This window comes from Barbatula barbatula (assembly GCF_947034865.1).
Source record: "Barbatula barbatula genome assembly, chromosome: 15".
Classification (NCBI taxonomy): Eukaryota; Metazoa; Chordata; class Actinopteri; order Cypriniformes; family Nemacheilidae; genus Barbatula; species Barbatula barbatula.
The window spans coordinates 20,396,716-20,416,716 of NC_136778.1; the positions used below are offsets into that span (position 1 = coordinate 20,396,716).

The 20,001-nt window shown below is 37.8% G+C and overlaps 1 protein-coding gene across 2 annotated transcripts in view; it reads left to right on the plus strand.

Moving 5' to 3' along the window:
- Positions 1-20,001, plus strand: part of nrxn3b (neurexin 3b) — a 211,875-nt gene that overhangs the window by 46,378 nt on the left and 145,496 nt on the right. For both annotated transcript variants that reach the window (XM_079475144.1, XM_079475145.1), the window contains exons 4-6: positions 3,775-4,213; positions 6,447-6,830; positions 18,715-18,918. In XM_079475144.1, coding sequence (XP_079331270.1) covers positions 3,775-4,213; positions 6,447-6,830; positions 18,715-18,918 — 1,027 coding nt within the window. The remainder of the gene's footprint in view (positions 1-3,774; positions 4,214-6,446; positions 6,831-18,714; positions 18,919-20,001) is intronic.

Here is a 20,001-nt window from a genome sequence, read left to right on the forward strand (position 1 = left end):
TTGCTCACCCTGTCTCACACGGCTGGGTTTGGATGAAAGCTAGCGTGCAATATCTACATTATTTTGATGTTTCAAATCACATCTTAAAAAAATGCATAGGTTAGTTTCATTTTTCAGTATTAAAGTGTTTCTGATTCATATTCAGTGACACTATAACTAGGATTAGTTGATTCTCTGAATAGCCTAGTTTTATATTGTTCAACCCAAAAATATTTCCGTAGTGCTTTTCACAATTTTACGCTGTTGCAAAGCAGCTTACACAAAAAAGATCATCGTACAAATAGTGAACAAATGAACAATTCGATTTTAAAAGGAGCGAAAAGAATATACTCATAAAAGTACAAGTATCCAAAAAACGACTTATTTACAGTAACGTGAGTAGTTGTCATTCGTTACTTCCGCCCCTGCTTTTATGGTTCTACGTGGCACCATTTGACAAAGGTGCTATGTAGCACCTATAAAGATACGGTGCTATATACAGTATCACCTAAAGTGGTTTCCCTATGATTAAGGAGCCAAGAACCACTTTTAGTGCTATTTAGCACCAGGTTTGATGTTAACATGATTACGGTACACTAAATTCATACTTAAGACACTCAAAAACATATTCACGGTTACAATGTAACACCTGCTGTTTCTCCTCTCAATGATGGATTGTTTCCCCACTAAGTCATTTCTCAGTGATCCCTCCATCTTTCTCTTGTTTCCACGTTCTACATGTCTGACCACAAGCACTTTTCATTTATTCTGGGCCTAATGCAGTGGGCAGCTGCACCCTATTACACATGAAGACACAGATGCCAAATAGATTAGGGTCCACTCCCCACTCGGAGAGCCCGATCGATATCCAACAGCCCCTTGCTTACCCAGTACGAGAGAGAGGGAGAAAGTCAGGACAGAAAGCCTATAGAGCCGTTAAAGGCTTGGCTTTGATTATAAATGGCACTCTGGGGGCGGAGGATGGACCCCAGATAAGGTGATAAAGTAAGGGTCTGGCTTTAGATAATGTATTTGAGTCTGTAGACTACCCCCCCGTACCCATCTTGCTGCACATTATTTTCCATTATACCGCTATCGATCGTCTTGAGGTAATGACCATTGAAATCATAACCTGAGGCATAACTACATCCCAGCGCAGGAGAGGTTGATTTTCTGGCTTCGTGTTTTTGTTTCACAAGAGATTTCAAAAAGCATTGTGTCGTGAATGTAGTGGTTTGAAATTGCGTTGTTAGAACTTTATACATGTGTTGTATTATATCATGCTTATTATATATTACTATACATGTTATAGATGTACGTATTTCAGGCTATATTATAATAAAAATTTAAATAATTGATTAATCGGTAAAAATAAAAACCTTTATATTCCAATAAATAATCACTTTTTTACAATGAATTTCATTAATGTGTGTTAAAACATCCCTAAAACAAACAAACAAACAAAAACAGATTTTCACATGGGAAATGAGTGGTTTCAGTATATTTTTGTGTGAATTTCATGCAAGCCATAGCAAAACATGTCACCACGGTTTACTTGTGACCCCATGGGTTTTTACATGTGATGTTAATGCCATTTTTTGTAGTTTTTGAAATTCACGTGGATTTTCTGTAAGGGCTGTTAAAAGACATGCAACCCGATATTTTCATTATCTGTGAACACTGATACTAAACCGTTAAAATAATAAATAAAACATTAAAGACATTTTAGAATCATTAATTTGCGCTTTGGTGTCTCCATGTGGCCATTTTGTGATCACAATATCTTGCACAAATATTTGTTTGTAACTTTTCAATAAAAAAGTTCAGATATAATAAAGCAATATGCTCCAAGAAGTGCATATTATAACAGCTAACGGCGTTGTGGCACGACGGGAAGTCTAAAACCCCCTAAACTGTTATAAAATGCTCTGTAACCCACGGTTTCGCAGGGCTTGTTGCTTTTATAAAACGGTTATTCCATATGCGTAGCAAGGTGTCATGGTTTATGCTGTCTCAAGTGCTTCTGTCTCTTCATGTAATCCTAGACTAAGTGGTGTTGTTGAGATCAGGACTCTGTGGGGACCATACCATCTGTTGCACACTCATCGTACCTCTCTTCAGTAGAAAAGAAAGTGTAGGATCATCATGATCTTAAAAGCCAGCATATATCTGTTTGAATGTCTCTTATTATGTATATACAGTGTGTTCACTGTGTGTGTGTTCAGTACTCACTGCGATTGGTGAAATTCCCAGCACAAATCCCGAATATGGGAACCAGTCTTGTTTACACTTGTCTTCACTAAACAGATTTGAAGTCAATGAATTGGAAAAAATAATAAATAAATAAACTACCAGTAAGAGTGCAGAATAGATATGGAAAAAAGGAATCTCAGTGTGAAATCTCAAGAAGCTGCTGTATAATATGCCACAGTTCAAAATAAAGATAGTTTCTCTATAGAGATAATGAATAGGTTTCGCCGCTCAGTTGTGTGGTGGGTTAAGGGGGTGGGGGGGGATTGCTGATAGGTCCTGAATCTGGGTGAGATGGGAGATTAGGAACCCCGGGATGGGAATCCCAGTGTACACTCAGAGACTAGATATTAATGTTGGTGAAATAAAGAGCTCTTTCCCGAGTTCATCACGCTCTCTCTCCACACTGCTTCAGTTAGTACGCAGGACACCTGTGTTGATTTACTGTCAAATCTTTCAGGATTATCTGTAATCCTAGAGCTGCAAAATCTGTTTGCTGACAGCTGTGTTCTCCGACAGAACTGCTGTCTGCTGCGCACATACAGTACAGTAGTGCCCTATATAGTGCCACAAGCTCTTCCTTTAAGCAGGAAAAGCCTTTTAATTTTCCGCTTGAATGGATTTCAATTTACAGTTCTTGGTGTTTTGTATTTTGTTGTACTTGGCTGTAATGCATAGCTGACTGTATATGAGAGCGTTTAGCTTTGTAAATAGGCACAATGTCAAAGCACATTCTGCCTTTTAATATATTTTATTAGGTATGTTTTTCTTCTGGAGTTTTGTTATTTTTAACAATACGTCTAGGGTGTATACTGTAAATGATCATCAAATTCAATTCATTCCCATTGCTGAACATGTTTTTGAAATACTTCAATACGTTTTATTTTTATTAATATTCATTATTAATATTACTAGAGATGCACAGATACAAAATTTCTCCACTGATAGCGGTAGCTGATTATCTTTACTTTTAACTTTCTAAATGTTTTTAATTCATGTATTGACATCAAACCAATAACAAAACAAAATTGTATCGACCAATTCAGATTATTGGCCGATATATCGGTGCATCTCTAATTCTGACCTGAATATGTATTACATAATTTGTATTATTATTATCATTATATTTGCGTATTAAATACTTTTAAATCATTGGAACATAGATCAAATTTTCCAATTGTTTGCACACATTTGTCTAACTAATTTATATCAACATATTCAAACATTTTGTTATTGTAGGCTATAGCTTTTCATGAATCTTCTTTCTTTCTTTCTTTCTTTCATTCATTCCTTCATTTTATTTAATGTTTTACATGCTGTTCTCCCTTTTATTATATTTTCATTTTCCTATTATTTTAATATTGTCCTATTATCTAAATATTTAATATATATGGGTAGTTGCCAGCTAAAAACGAACATGGAGATAAATCTTTCTTTCGCATTTTTACATTATATTAAACATAAATAAAATAATTAAGATATTATTAACATTTATTACATATTTTCAAAACTGTTGCTTTAATTGATTGTGTTTTTTTATTTCAGGTGGTGTACAAAAATAATGACATACGACTGGAACTCTCTCGCCTGGCCCGCATCGCAGACCCCAAGATGAAGCTTCAGGGGGACGTGGTGTTTAAATGTGAGAACGTTGCCACCCTAGACCCCATCGCCTTTGAGACGGCAGAGTCCTTCCTCAGCCTGCCCAAGTGGAACACCAAGCGCGTGGGCTCCATCTCCTTCGATTTCCGCTCCTCAGAACCCAACGGTCTCATCCTCTATACGCAAGGGAAGCCCCAGGACAAGAAGGACTCTCGCAATCAGAGGAGCAACAAAGTGGACTTCTTCGCTGTGGAGCTTCTGGATGGAAACCTTTATCTTCTATTAGACATGGGATCGGGAACCATTAAGGTCAAAGCCACACAGAGTAAGGTGAACGATGGAGTGTGGCATCACGTAGACATCCAGAGAGATGGAAGATCAGGTGGGTAGAGAACTTCAGAGATGTTTCTACGATGTTAAAAACTTAACAATCATTTTTGACTCTTTAACTTAAACAGGTTGTCTTGTGCCGTAAAACTATTTTTGGCTCTTTAATTTGTATTTTTAAGAGTTTTCAAATTCTGTAATGTTTTATAAAAGACATCCAGTCCGCCATCCCTTCTGCAAGTCAGAAATGTCAATATTGCAGCACTTTTATCCATGAATATAATCTATTCTCTAATCTATTTAAAGTTAATGGCGTCATTTCATCGAAGGCTCTCTTTATTAAGTACGGGATAATGTACAGGCGTATCGTTGAATTAAGCCCCGACAGTGTGGTCAGGTCCCGACCCGTTACAAAGCAGCTGTACAAGAAAACATGGACTATAAGCAAAACATATAAGGTTATGGAAGTCAAAACACAGGTCAAATATCAGACAGACTGTTAATTCCTATACGCAGTTTTAATGAAATAAAACTATACAATTCTAGCAGCCCCCCAGGCCAGGCAAACACTGCAAAACGGTATGCAAACGTTTGCGAGCTCCATATCTTAAAGGACACCATGACCACAGGAGACTGGCTTTAATTTGACCGTATGCTTCAAATTTATAGTCATAGAATCGTAAAATCTGCCTACACTGAACATTTAAAATACCGTAGAATGACTCTGAATCAGCTAAACTTTTCACAAAAATGATTATGGCCACAATTGAATTGGCCTTTACCCTTCATCTTCTTCAGATGGAGATCAAGTCCGGTATCAGCCATCACTGTCTGATTATATTGCCCAGCCATCAGGGAAGGCCCTTGAAGCTTGTATTTTTCAGTAATAAAGGACTGAGACAGATATATAGACATCTGGGTGTTGAGAGACCAGAAATACTTGCTTTATAAAGACTAGTGCTGAAAGTCAGCGCAGTTTCTCAATCTGCCAGAGTCCTGCCAACAGCTCTAGTGATGTTTCTATTCTGAAACATGGCTAAATCATTGTGGCAGAAGACTTTAACACACACGCAAATGCTATTTATATCTATAATTCGAACACGGCTCTCTGGAATACTAGATTGTGTTTGGTCAGTTGGGCTCCAAAAAATGTGTGGCTACTTAATTGTATATTCAGAAAGTGTTTGTGTATTCATTGCCACAGCTTCTAATATGATCCTGATAGTCTTGGGGTTTATCTTGCCACATTATCATAAGTGTGCTTATTAAAAATGATTTTTCTTTGTATAGTCAAATTAAATATAAGGTACATTTACATGAAAATCACAATAGCACAGAGTATAGCTTATACATATTGTGCTAAACACAAAAGAAGATATTCAGAAGAATGTCAGTAATCAAACAGATCTTATCCCCCATATACTGCCATAGTAGAGAAACTAAATGGGGGATGAGATCTGTTTGGTGACATTCTTCAGAATATCTTAATTTGTCTTTAGCAGAACAAAACATTTCTATATTTTTGGAACAATGTGATAGAATTAAAATTCTTGTGTGAACTATCGCTTTAAACTTGTTCACAATTTTTTTAAACTAAGTTATTTATTTAATACAATTAAATTAAATTTTATAATTTCTAGTGTATAGTGCTTTTACAATGTTGCATTGTAGCTGTAGCTGTTCAGGAGGAAACCCAGAAAATGGTAGAATACAAAACCTGGCATGGTGTTATAGAAAAAGTAAGACCTAATAAAGTTAAGTGTTAAAGGTAATCGAATCTATTATCAGCAGTCTCCAGGTGAGCAAGTCAACACCTCACAGTGGCGAGAAACCAAATCTCCAATGATGAATAAATGGAGAATAAAAGCCAGTCTCAGCCAGGAGGGCCAGTTCTCCTCTGACGTGTTCCAGCTAAACTCTTTTGATTAAAAGTAACTGGGTAAATGTTTTTGTTTAATGGAGAGAGCTTATTAATAGGGATTTATTAAATTTACATTTGTTTGAATTCTGTCTTATTAAGGAATGTTTAGGCATGGATAATAATAGAGGCGTGATGTAACTGACTGCAGCTATAACTTAAAACTGCTGTCATAGAGAAAAGAGATACTAAATAACTATTGTAAATACAGTTTAGCATTAAAGTAACAAGCAGTCCATCTTTGTACTTGGTTCGTGATGGAAATACACTTTCAATTCAAGCCGAAATGATTTTTTATCAGATATTTTTACTGTAAAACTTTTTCTCCAGTGATGCTCCCTTTCTGATAGACTGTTGTCGCTTCGAACAGGTATTATTTCTGTGAACAGCCGTAGGACTCCGTTTACTGCCAGTGGAGAGAACGAGATTCTAGACCTGGAGGGCGACCTGTATCTCGGAGGTCTCCCGGACAACCTGGTTGGCCTGGTGCTTCCCACCGAACTTTGGACTGCTGTGCTGAATTATGGCTACGTGGGCTGCATCCGCGATCTCTTCATTGATGGACGCAGTAAGGACATCAAGCAGATCGCAGAATCCCAGAACAGGGCTGGCATTAAGTCTTCCTGCAGCAAAGTAACAGGAAAACAGTGTGACGGCAACCCCTGCAAAAACAACGGCATTTGCAAGGAAGGTTGGAATCGCTTCATCTGTGACTGCACTGGAACAGGTTACTGGGATCGTACCTGTGAGAGGGGTGAGTGACAATGAGTTCCATCCATGTGGTTAATGATGAAATCGAACTAATCTGCTTTCCTAATATTTATGAAATTTTAAAAATGTCAGACTACAAGCTACTTCGGAGTTGTATGGGGTGGAGACTGACCATGACCCTCCAGTTACTACACAAAGGCTACATAACTTAAAAAAACACCATTAAAAACACGTGAACGTAATTTTAAATCCTAAAAAGCTGGTTCTGAAAAAAATAGTACACATCATTTGTCTGATGCCAGTTGCCTACTTTATCATAGGCCCTTTTCTCAATGACGTCATTCAACTTTCGCCTTTTCGCAAAGCAGTCTATCACAACATCCGTTTTGCCTTCGCACTGAAATTTTAAAACAGCGACAGAAAATTCAAGTGGTCAAGACATCGGTAAGATTATTATTGTGTTTAGTATCAGGCATGTTCATTTTTCGTAACGTTATTGGCTGACAGAACACGTATTCAAGTACTTATCCTAGCAACTTCGCTAATGCAAAGAGGAAACAAAACACTTACCTTCATAAGTACCTTAAGTACTTACCTTCATCGAAGAATTTGTATCCTTTGTCTAGCTTTTCATCTTGTCGTAAGCGACTTGTCATCTAGCCGTATTTGTGGCAGCTGTGTAAGGGACTTGGTAAACTCCATAATGAAGGCGCTAGCGGAAGGAACGATACACTGCTACACGGCAGAACCGAAGGTGCATGATGTCATGTGAAAAGGGCCTATTGCAACGCAAAGAAGCATTTTAAGTGTGGCTAAAGATTACTTTTATAGTGCATTGCCTTTTCTTTGAGCCGGCCCAGACATAAACTATACTTCATGGAGAAAGTGAGTGGCCTTATCTAATTTCCAATATTTTTGTCTGTTGCTAGAGCAGAGGTTATTCCAATCACACCTCCAGAAGAATGAAATGATCAATATTGTCTGAGATAGTTGCCTAAGAGCAAAGTAACACAGTTAAACCTGTCCAGTTTTCAGAGCAAATGAGGGTTAATGCCTCACTGTAACGACCAACATTTCCAACACAACAAGCGTTCGGATGTTCCATCAGAAGTGACAGCTGAATGAATCCTTAAGCCTTTCGGCTGTATGGACACGGAGTGGACAGCAGTAGCTGCTTTACAGCTGAGGAGGAGATTTTGTGTAACCTTTCTCCAGAGATTTAATAGGATTTTACTTCCGCTCTCAGTGACTTTCTGCCTGCTCTCGTCGCTCAGGAGGATCCAGAAGTTAAATTGAACAAGGCTTGGAGCAAGAAAATGTTCCCATGGTGTTTGGAATTAGGAGCAAGCTCGCATTAAGTTTTTATGACAGTTTGTAGATAGCTGCTCCTCGGGCTATTGGGGGATGCAATCTTCACGCAGCATGGGCGGATTGCTCTTTTTTTTGTTGTTGTTATACCATGATTTTTTAAGGTTTAGCAGATGGTTCAGAATCCACTGTGGAGGCCATAGACTTGTGAAAAAGTGTGAACTTGAGTTAGTTAAAGAAGCTATATTTATTATTATTAAAATGATAAAAACAACATTATATTATTTATATTATTGTTGTTATTATTATTATTAGTAATATTGCTAGTTATTTGCCAGGCTAGTTTATCGGTCTATTTTACAAGGTGGCAAAATCACATGAGTTTGTTTGATCTCACATCTTTGGAAAATAGTATCATAATAAAATTAAGTTCACGCATATTGTTTAAAAATACTTTGCATTACTAATAACCGTGAACTCTCCGTCTCCCTATGCTAGTATTTTGTCATAATCCAAATTAAATATGTATTTCATGAATTAGATTATTTATTTACTTTTAACACAGATAATACCATTACCATTGCCATTATAACCGTTCAGTGAAGGTCTGATATTGTGACAATCCTAGTTATGCATAGTGTGCACCAAAGAATCATGCACAATAAGACCAGGAAGGTACATTATGTTAATGGGTTCAAGTATGATTTTATGAAAGCTACCAGCATGCTATTGAAATATCTCTGTGTCAACCATCAATTAGTAGCTTGTCTTAACCTGGCCCTCTCACAACATTATTTCACAGCTCATCACAACATTATACGAGATAAGATGAGTGTATCACAGACACGCACAGTCCTCCATAAAAGAAGCGGTGCATTAAAAATGCATTGCAATAATGAACCACAGGAGAGGCAATTCCTAAATGTAAGGAGGAATCTCTCAGGCAGTGGTTAGCTGAGCTGTCTCATCATGTTAACCTTGCCTGAGTCCTGAAGTGCACTCTATTTTGGAAGCGCCGCGAGGCTCGTGTGCGCACGAGCGCGTGTGTATGTGCGTATGTAGATGTGTTAACATGCCTCTTGTCCCGCTGGCTCCACTATTCCACCTGCAGTCAAGAACACGCATGCACATGTTAATGCCAAACCTGACCGCTGCAGCCAGCTCTTATCCAAGGGCCCTTCAGGAATGATTCTGGGGTCGCTGTGCTGGGGTACGGCCTGGGGCTGACTGATGTGAGCTGGAAGTGTTCGATGTGGGCTCGTGCTGGAGGACGTTTTGTATGTAGAGACTGGAGCATGCTCAAAAGAGGAAATGCTCGAGTCTCCTCCCACTTCCTGTTTTAGTAGGAAACAAAGCAATGATTTCAAGTGATTTTACAGGGTTACACACACTTCTCTTTGTGATTATTCATTGAACCCCAAAGCCAGATTCATAAAACACTCACGGTGGGATCAGAAATTACTTGGTCGGAAAAGAGCTGACAAGTTGCACAGCACTGAATTGAAAATAAATGCATTTTGTTTTCATATTAAAATTTTATTGTATATGTGTTATGTGAGTGTATTTGTATATTCTCCAGTGCGACAGATTTTTTATTATTTTGTTTATATGTATATATATATATACATTTGTTTATCTATTTAAATGAATTATTTAATAAACCCCTATGAAAGTTATACCTTATTAAAGTGAAAATGTAGTTTAACAATGATATGTTATCGGAATTAGAGAAGACAATACAAAACATACAATCCTTGAAAAAATCCTAATGACTTAAAGATCAAGTGAAATCAAGATAAAAAAGTTTTTTCCTTTTATTAAAAATGAGTGAGTCTTAAGGACGTCAATAAACTGACATGCTATTAAGCGCTGACAAAATTCGCATTTAGGAGATATAACCGTTCAAAACTGAGAGTCTGGCACGTGCGCTCAAGCAAATTTAGAAATTCCACGACTTGCACGTTACACTTCAGCCTCCCGTCAAAGTTCTTGTCCAATCAAATCCGCTTTAGAAGAGTCCCACCCCCTTCTCTTCCAGAACTTCGGAACTGACGCCTCATGTCAGCCACTAGTTTGCACATTTATTATGTCCTACATGGTGAATGACGCATAATGCACTGGATGGGAGATAGGGGATGATCCACATAGTGTAAACATTTACATTAAAGTCTTAATTTCGCGTTAGTGTCACGCGAGAAGTTGCACGTGAGTGTGCTCCGGTTAAGAGATGATAGCACAAATACGCTTCGAATACAGACACATCCGTAGTCTAGAGATTGGACATCACAGCCTTGATGAGTAAAGGAGACGACGAACACCAGTGTGACTCTCCAATGTAAATATCAAGCTTCAAATGACACATCACTGGTAACACTGACCTTCCATTTCTTTCCGATAGACATTTACACCACTATGGCTATAACGCTGTTACATGTAGCTTTTCCAGGCTGTCTGACCATGTGCCATAAACGAAATTTTAAAAGGGGGCGGGTCACTCGATATGTCTCGCACCCTCTTCATTTTTCAGTTGAATTTAATAAATAATGTAGAGTAAACTTCAAATAATGGATTATTGAAACAATAACAACTTCAAACAGTTATACAGTATTATACAACGTCTTTGGAAAAAATAAAGTTTTTTATTATATTATGCAGTTTTGCATACAATGTAGTGTCCCTGAAACCACGTCCCTGAAACGTTGTCATACACATCATTACACAGATGTGTTATCGTAAACCATCTATACAAGCACACACACACACCTGGTGTGTAAGAGAAGAGGACTGAGCATTCGGCTTCTCCTCAGGCTGACAAACACCTTCATTGTGACACTGATCTCAGTAGACATCTTCATTGACACAGCAAAGTTCCTGCTAGATGGCTCCGTCTCTCTTTTCTATGGAATGTCTCTTGTTTAATCGGCTTTAACTTGCACATCATTAGACAAGGTGTACTATTGTTTACAGCTGACTAGGAGTCCGTTTTTAATTGCTATACCTTAAACCCTATTAGCTCTACAATATATTCTGGGGGCCATACTTTTATCTTTTGTATTACTTTTAGCGTAATTCTTAGTAAATAAGTAAATAAGCACTTCATATATATATATACTGTATATACTTTTAGATTTATATTGTGATGTCGTAACCATTTCGACTGAGCCACAGATGTGACATAACCCCTTATGGAAGACCAACAAATGCTAGTCTTTCCGTCATTTCGCTGTGAAGCCTCAAAAACGTTTAATTGCCCATTATAAACCAATGTCAAAATCAAGCTCACATTGTAGAGTCTGAACCCAGCATAGATGTTATAAATATAGATGTTTGTCCATGATATGACCACTTTAATTCAGCTTGTTTCGTCAAAAACCATCACTGCAATGGAATGTCATGAATAACAATGAAATCCAGCTAACATTTCAATGTTAGAGCACTCACATATCTTCACACTCTCTGCGGTTCAGGTGGAACACATGAATAATAGTTTAAAAGAAGCCCCTTTATTCCAGAGTGACACGTGCGCTGGTGAGTTGTAATGCAGAGCTTATTATTCGGATCAAGGGCAGATATGCTGTTATCTGCTATGAAAAATGCAAAGGGCAGCACATTTGCAAACAAAAAGCTTCATCTTCATTCGCAGCCGTTTGGCTTTTGTTCCACATGTCGTTTACTGACAAAGACTCTCTACATCTGAATAAAGAAGAATAATGAAGCTGGCGTCTCATCTGTAGGCAGTAGTCAATGCAAGATAAAAGACGAAATCTTTTGTTTTATGCTTCTCGTAGGGAAAGAAACAACTAATTGTTTTCATGGACTCACCCTTGTGTTTTGTGTAACACAAAGAAGAAATGTAAGGGTTGTTTCCCACACAAATGATATGAAAAGTTAAATGTAGAGCTTCAGAAAGGACCATTTGCATACACTTTAGAAAAATCAAGCCAAATTGTGCGGGATATGGCCGCTTGTTCAGATGATGCCATTCGGATCCACAGTCTGTAGTTAATGAGAGGTGGAAGTCCCATATGACCCATTTTTCTAACATCTTATAACTAACCAAACCAAACGTGTTAGACAAAACAAACACTTGAACTAACCTAAATGACAGAAAGAATTTTTCACAAAAATGTTCTTGAAGTGCAAGTGGATTTTTTAGTTTGATGTGATTCCCGTTCGTTTACATGGAGAGGGTGGGATTTACGACCTATACTGCAGCCACTTCAGAGATGTAGTCATTATGACCTTATAGTAACCAGTTCCAGCTGAAAAACTGAGACAGATGGCGTCACACTGGATTTATAGAGCGCCGCAGAGATGATATATTTTGTTGGTAAAATCGTGACTTCGATGGAGTTCGGTATTTTGGTAATACCTTACCAGAATATTTTTTGGTAACATTTTTTGTGACTTCTATGGCGTTCGGCTGCTATTTGTGAAAATAAGTGAAAATTAAACTGACATGTATACAAAACTATGCTGCAATGGGCGTTTCACCAGGCATTTAATTTTTTCGTGCTTAAGCCTTCTCGACCAATCACGTTCCTCGCATGTTGTCATGGAAACGACAGGTCTCTGTCATTGGTTAGCTTGATGAAGGGTGTTTCTTTCAGAAAAGTTTTTTTTCAACCCCAAAAGATGCTCTGAGTTGCGGAAAAAGATGCCGGCGCTGTCGTTTAAAAAACGTTTTTTTTCCCATAGGATTATAATGTAAAAAAGACGCCAGCGGCTTAAAAAAGAAGTCAAGTCTGAACACGGGCTTATCTTTAAAACGATAACAAGTTGCTAAAAGCAACTTCTTTCTTAGGCGGGGACATTAGACGTTATCGCGCGTATAAATCTCACAAATAATGCAACATGGGCACAAATGTCTGAAATTATTGTTGGGTATTCATCCACAGAGTAATTACTCAAAAATTTATAAAAGATGTCCATATCATTTAAACTGTATATGTCCCTTTTATGTGTGGAACGCAAAAGAAGATGTTGAGAAATGTCTCAATGGTTTTGTCTCCATATATGAAAGCCAGTGGGGGTAAATGTCGTTTGATTACTAAACTTCTTTAAAATATCTTATTTTGTGTACAGAATTGGGATGATATGATGAAGGATATGAGAATAAATGATGAAAGACATTTTAATTGTGGGCGATCTGTCCCTTTAAATAAACACACGTTATGTCACAATTGGAGCACACTGTATCGAGAAAGAGAAAAGGATTGCATCGCTGTATTAAATATTCATGTTTTTCTTTTTCTCACTGGATTTTTTTAAACAACCTGAATCTACAAAGATTCAGCATTAACTTAAATAATTTATTTAGATGGAACAGAACATCTTGGGATGTATTGTAAAAGTTATAAAAAAAACTTAATAATGTGCAAGATGGTATAAACAGTTAAATGTACATTGACTAGTAATGACCAGCACTTAAAATAATATATATAGTAGTGTGTATATATAGTACAGTCACTTGTCCCATTTGGGGGTTTTTTCGCATGGGGTACGTTTTTAGTCATTTTCCTTGGGGACCGCACAATGTAAGCGCCGGTGGTGTAATATAGGTTTGTATGCCGTTTGTGGGGACAAGTAAAACCTGACACACACACACACATATGTTCACCCACATGGCCAAGGAAATGTGGCTTTCGGCAAGCAGTCATGTGAGAAATTGACAACACTCCGGCAAGAGAGAGAGTCAGAGACAGAAAGAGAGAATGTGCTTGGTAAGGTTACGTTAACAGACCTGTATTAAGATTTCTCTCCCCCCCTCTCTCTCTCTGCACACACACATACACACACACAAATATCTCCCCTCAGTCAATTTCTCTCAATCTGGGTTCAAATTGAAGCGTTGAAAATATGCGCAGCCCTCTACTGCCCACTTCTGCTCACAGCGTGCAGCAGCTGTGATGTTGACGGGATGGTGTTTTGTGCGCATAAAATCCTCCGAGTACTTATTGTACAAACCAATGTGGTGTCCCGGGCCTGGTGGATTTTGATTTAAAAACTCAATTAAGCAATTTACTGATAATATTAAGTAATTGCTTTTCTTTGGTCCAGGGTATGTTTACATTAATAATTCATCCAAAAAGACAAATTCAGTCATCATTTATTCGAAACCTTCTGTGGTTCTGTTGAATACAAAAGAAGATATTTCAAGAAATGTCTCATTGGTTTTTTGTCCATATAATTGAAGTCAATGGGGTCCAATGTTGTTTTGTTACCAACATACTTTAAAATATCATCTTTTTTTCCAGAAGAAAGAAAGTCATATAGGTTGGAAATGACATAAGGGTGAATAAAACGAAATTTCATTCTGAGTAAGCTATTCAACAATACATGTCTTTATTCCGTGCTTGTTTAGCATATACTGTTTAGTGTTGTATCAGTTCTGTGCCTGGGGTTTTTTGAAAATCGGCCTCTATGATGGTGCACAAGCTACCCACTGGCTTGCAGATGTGTGCTCCACTTCGGCTACTGTAATATTCTATAAACAAGTCACATGATCTGTTTTTGGGACATGTATGATTTCACAGGGGAGCTTGGCCCAACTAGTCATGCGCTTATGCCAAATATAAATATGGCCAAATGCAAACCAGTTTTAAAAGTCTTTGACTGACAAATAAATTATTTTTAAAGAAATTTAAAAAGGCTTTTTAAAGTTATTTCATATTTAAACTGTTTTACCAGTTTGTTTTTACATCTGCTATTTTCTGTAATTTTTCTATTGAGAATAGAACTATTTGCTGGTAGTTTGTGTTGAAAGATGGAAGTCACAAGTCTGAGATGGAAATCAAAGTGAAATTAGTAATGCTTCTGACCACAAGGGGGCAGATGCTACACTTAATTGGAACAAATACCCCAAATTTTCTGTTTTCATTTTTTATGTTCAAGATTTTTTTTAATATTGAGAACAGGCCCGGTACCAGCCTGGCTCAACAGGAGGAGAGCAATCAGATTCTCTGCTTGAGCAAAAATATGATTATAGTTCATTGCATGCAGCATTTTTATATTTTTTTCTGTGATTTAATTGACAGATTATTATATTATAGACTTTTCTGTACAATTGTACATTTTTGTCTGGGGGGAATATACTCCCCCTTGTCCCCCCCAACCTGAGTAGGATTCTCACATTAGAGTCAGCAGGCGGAGAGTATCGTAGCGAATAAACCCCATCCCCGTCGTCAATGGCGATTTAGTTGGTAATTATATAAAATGTGGATTACTTCCATTTCCAGCAAGACCCATTGAAAATGCCTCCGTCCTCATTACCATTCAAAATGAGCTTTGGATCTGTTGATATCTCCACAAAAACACATCCAGCTGTGCTGTGCCTTATTTGCGTGTGTTTAAATACACACAAACACACAAGTAGACAGTGTACGACACACCCTGGCAATAGTGTCTGTTTGGTTTAAGAAAGACTGTTTAAGAGAAGAGTTGGCGGTTCCAGACAGGGGGTTAATATGCTCTTCATTAATGCTTAATAGCCCCCTTGACACTCAGCAGGTGTGTAACAGCAGAAGCAGGGATGCTAGGTTTCAAATATGTGATGAATTGGCCGCTGTAATTGGGAATTAACGCATGCTTATAGATTTGCTCGAACACAACCCTGTTGTTTTCAAGCACTTGAGCTTGAACGTGGCCAAATTAGATTCATGCAGACGAAACAGATTGCTCTTTAACAGACATTTGGCATTAGGACCATTAAGGTAAGAGATAGTTCACCCAGGGCGTGGTCTGGGGTGGATAGGGGTGCATAGTCCCCCCTCAGATTTTTTGGGAGGGCACCTTCAAAGATATACGTCATAAAATTCTTATAATTAAAACTTACTACATTTTTTGTATCATCTTTAAAATAATAATCTCAATAGAATGTGAATTAAATAGAAGAAAAATGTAAAATTATGCATTCAATGACCTTTGATTGTATATCTGCCCAACCAGAATATCGAATCCCCCCCAGTTCAGTTCACCCTGAAATGAAGATACTTTTACCATTTAATTTTATGGACACGTTATGGGTCTATTTAAGCAACAAAGTGGGTTCCGAAATTACCGGAAAATATTCCTATAAAAGATCATTATTGGCAAAATAATAAAAATCATATAAAATTAACTTTCTCTACATGTTGCTCTGCCAGTCTGACTGGTGTCATTTGTTTAAGGTCTTCTATCATTTCTGACAGTTGTACATGTGTGTAATTCACATCAGTTTCTGCACAACGGCTCGGCCGTTAAACGCCGTCACTTCCATCATTCCACAAAGGCAGCCAGCTACTATAAGCCAATGGCTCAGTCTTCTTTCTTCACCACTGAAACTCCAGGCAGGTATTTCACGGCTGGTTGCCTTTTTTAATCCATTTTCCCAGAAGCTCCTTTTAGCTCTGTGAGGTAGCATTCAGGCTCAAAATAAAAGGCTACTGTGTATGTTAGAGATGTGAAAACAGCACCTCTCTGGTCATTGGAGGTATTTTTCTGCAGATATATTTATTACGCTTAGATAAGCACATATGCATTTTTTGGCAGTAATTACATTGTCGGGATAGTTCACCCAAAAATAAATTAAATCATAAATGAATCGTCCTCTAGTTGTATCAAACCTGTTTAAATGTATTTATTTAGTTGAACACAAAGAAAGATATTTGGAAGAATGTTAGCAACAACAATTCTGAGACAATTTTTCTAGAAAAAAATGATCTAACCCTTTAACTGCACCTTATGGACCCCTGTCGGCCAGGAGAGGTATTGAGATTTGTCACAATGCGCATGCATCAAGCGCCTCTGTCAAATAAAGTATATTTTGCAAGGCCGTGCATTCGATTATGCTTACGTGTAAGAAACAAAACATACGTAGGCCTCATTTTGCTGTCTTTCAGCGTTAATGAGCAAGTTTAACGACTATATAGTACACATATTTACTGTAGTACACTACAGTAGGGTGACAATATCACAGTGATGTAATATGATGTATGTGTATTATGTGTGCGTGTGCCCCCACAGTGGATGAAATTTAGTTTTGTGAATCATTTAATTTCCTTTATTGATGAAGGTGAAGCACATGATGAAGAGAAACTGTGCGCTCTGACAGAGTTAAAGAGATCAATTTACTGTTGGCTTCTATTCAATATGGCACACGTGGGAATGTGAGGATTTATATTTTACGTTACTGGTGTCTAAAAATACACTAGAGAAGCTGACTAAATAAAAAAAATGCTGGTATGTGAACTTGTGGTGAGTTGAAGTGCACATTTAAAAATCCGATGGTCATCTCGATCCTGACTCTGGTTTGACTGAGGGCCATGTGCAAGTGGTTCTGTGGTCAGGAAAGTAAAAACCTCTGGCATGCATAGGAACCCCTGTCTCCCACCAACAGGCTATCAAACAGAACATAGAACAAAGAAGGAAAGATTGTATTTTGATTGTAAGATTGAAATAGAGTTTTGGTCACATATTTAATATGTGTGTTTTAATATGAGTTCCTCATTTACTTTAGCTTCCTTGAAGCGCTGACACAAAACAGATGCATTAGGGAATGTTGTAGGCATTAAAGTATTAAACACTTCTTATACATTTCAAAATGTAGGCCTACTGTATGAAACACTATTTAGGTGAATTCTAAGTTTAACTTGATATGTGTTAAAAGATATGTAATGTCAATGTACTGTATGGTTTTGTCTGCAGTTTTACTGTAGGTACTGAAGGTTTCTTTAGTGCACAAAGAAGATAAATGTCCCAACACTGTGAAACTGAAAGTGTTCCTAGATGTTCTGCACCACAGACAAGAATGTAAAAAATGCAATGCAACGAAATACATATTGTATGTAGTGCAGTATGAGAATGGAATATAAATCAATTTAATTTCATGCAGGGAAAGCCAGCTAATCATATCTCTAAAATCAGATTTTAACTAGATAACCATTGTTTTTGATTTTGTATTTGTAATATATATTTACAGTATATTACTGTTTTTATGTTATTAAACACTATTAAAAATAACTATCCACATGTAACACGAGAAATTAGTTAATTGAGTCACTTACATGTGAAATTCGCTGTTGGTTGGTTAAGTTTCGGTGCGAGATCTCTAATCTTGATCATAACCTGCTCCGGTGGCAGCGTTACCATAGCGATTAACACCGATTAAAGCGGAGTTACTTTCATGGTACCGAAAACCCAGGGTTGGTTCAAACTATTCCCAAACTTACCTGGCTAGCCATCTAAACCGGCTTCATGATACAGGCCCCCAGTGTATGTTGGCACCGCATTGAGGGAGGAACAAAACCTCGCCGGAGCTGTAACATGTAACGCGTGCAGTTAAAATGAGGGGTAAGTGGCCCCCTACTCTGGTCTACACGTGCGGCGCCTGAGTGTGTTTGTTTGGCACTTGGCAGGTCCGGTCCGGAGTTTGAGAAGTCAAGTTTCGAACAATATTTATCTGGTACAAGAGCCGGAAGGCCAAACAGGGTGACAGCATAAAATGTTTCCAAATTAGAACAGTTTACTACAGTATTATTAATAATAAAAGACAAGTTTTATATAACTAATAAAAAAAATGTACACCTAGATTTTGAAAATTTGGTTTAATTTTAAGTGCATACTGTTCATTCTTTTCACAGAGGCGTCTATCCTGAGCTACGACGGCAGTATGTATATGAAGGTGGTGATGCCCACGGTCACACACACAGAAGCAGAGGACGTGTCTCTGCGCTTTATGTCCCAGCGTGCCTTTGGTCTGTTGATGGCAGCCACTTCACGTGAGTCCGCAGACACACTGCGTCTGGAGCTGGACAGCGGCCGTGTCAAACTGACCGTCAACTTAGGTACCGTATACCGGAGTCTCTCTCACCCTCATTCATTCTCGTTTCTCAAACGTCCGTTTTTCAAATATGCAAGTCATCATCTCTCTAACGCTACGGTGTTATTTCTTGATCTGCATGTTTTGCTCCTATTTTTTGTTCTCTTGCTTTGTTTGCGAGTGATGTGGACAGACTAGCTCTCATCACCGTCTCTCGTAACCTCTGACCTCATGATCTACACGACACATCTGCGTCAGCCATTGTCATAGACATCCTCATGAATTTACTGATACAGAAAAGTGTTTTAAAATCCAGCATGTTATTGCAGTTATTCAAAGCAACACTAATACACGTTCATTAATGTTCCACGATTAATCGCGATCCAGAATAAACCTTTGCGTTTACATAATATATGTCCGTGCACTTTGCATGTTCATTTTGTACATGTCTTTATAAATACAAAATAAACATGCACAAGGCACAGACATATATTAAGCGAACACAAACTTTTATTCTTAATGCGATTAATTGTGATTAATCGTGGAACAGCCCTAGATAAATAACATAAATGTTCATATTAGGGCTGGGCAATGTTGGTTAACAAAGACTTTCCTTAAGGATAGAACCAAAATGGGAATGTGTTATATTATTGTTCATTAATCAAAAATAAATGATTTAAAATATCGCCCAGCCCTAATCGATGTAGACCTACTATTTGCATTCGCCTCTGGTCTTACGGTAAGATTGTTTTTACAATCAATTGTGTATATATTGTATAACCGTTTTTTAATGCTATCAGGAAAGTACCCATTCCCATCCCTCGCCCTAAACAGCATTTCTTGCGCCTTATTCAAAGATGGTACTCACCCCTTCAAAGGCCTTTAGCCTGCGGCCCTGTAAGCTAACAGCCCGAGACCAGAGCACCCAGTTTACCTGCAGCTGGTGACCACTGAACATACAGTACACACACTACACACACACCCTCATTTCATATGCAACATACAACACATCACAAAGACTCGCATCTGAAATATATTGCAACATCATTATACATTGTTACTAAATCCCATTATTAAGTTGATTTCCAATGCTAATTTTTATTTTCTA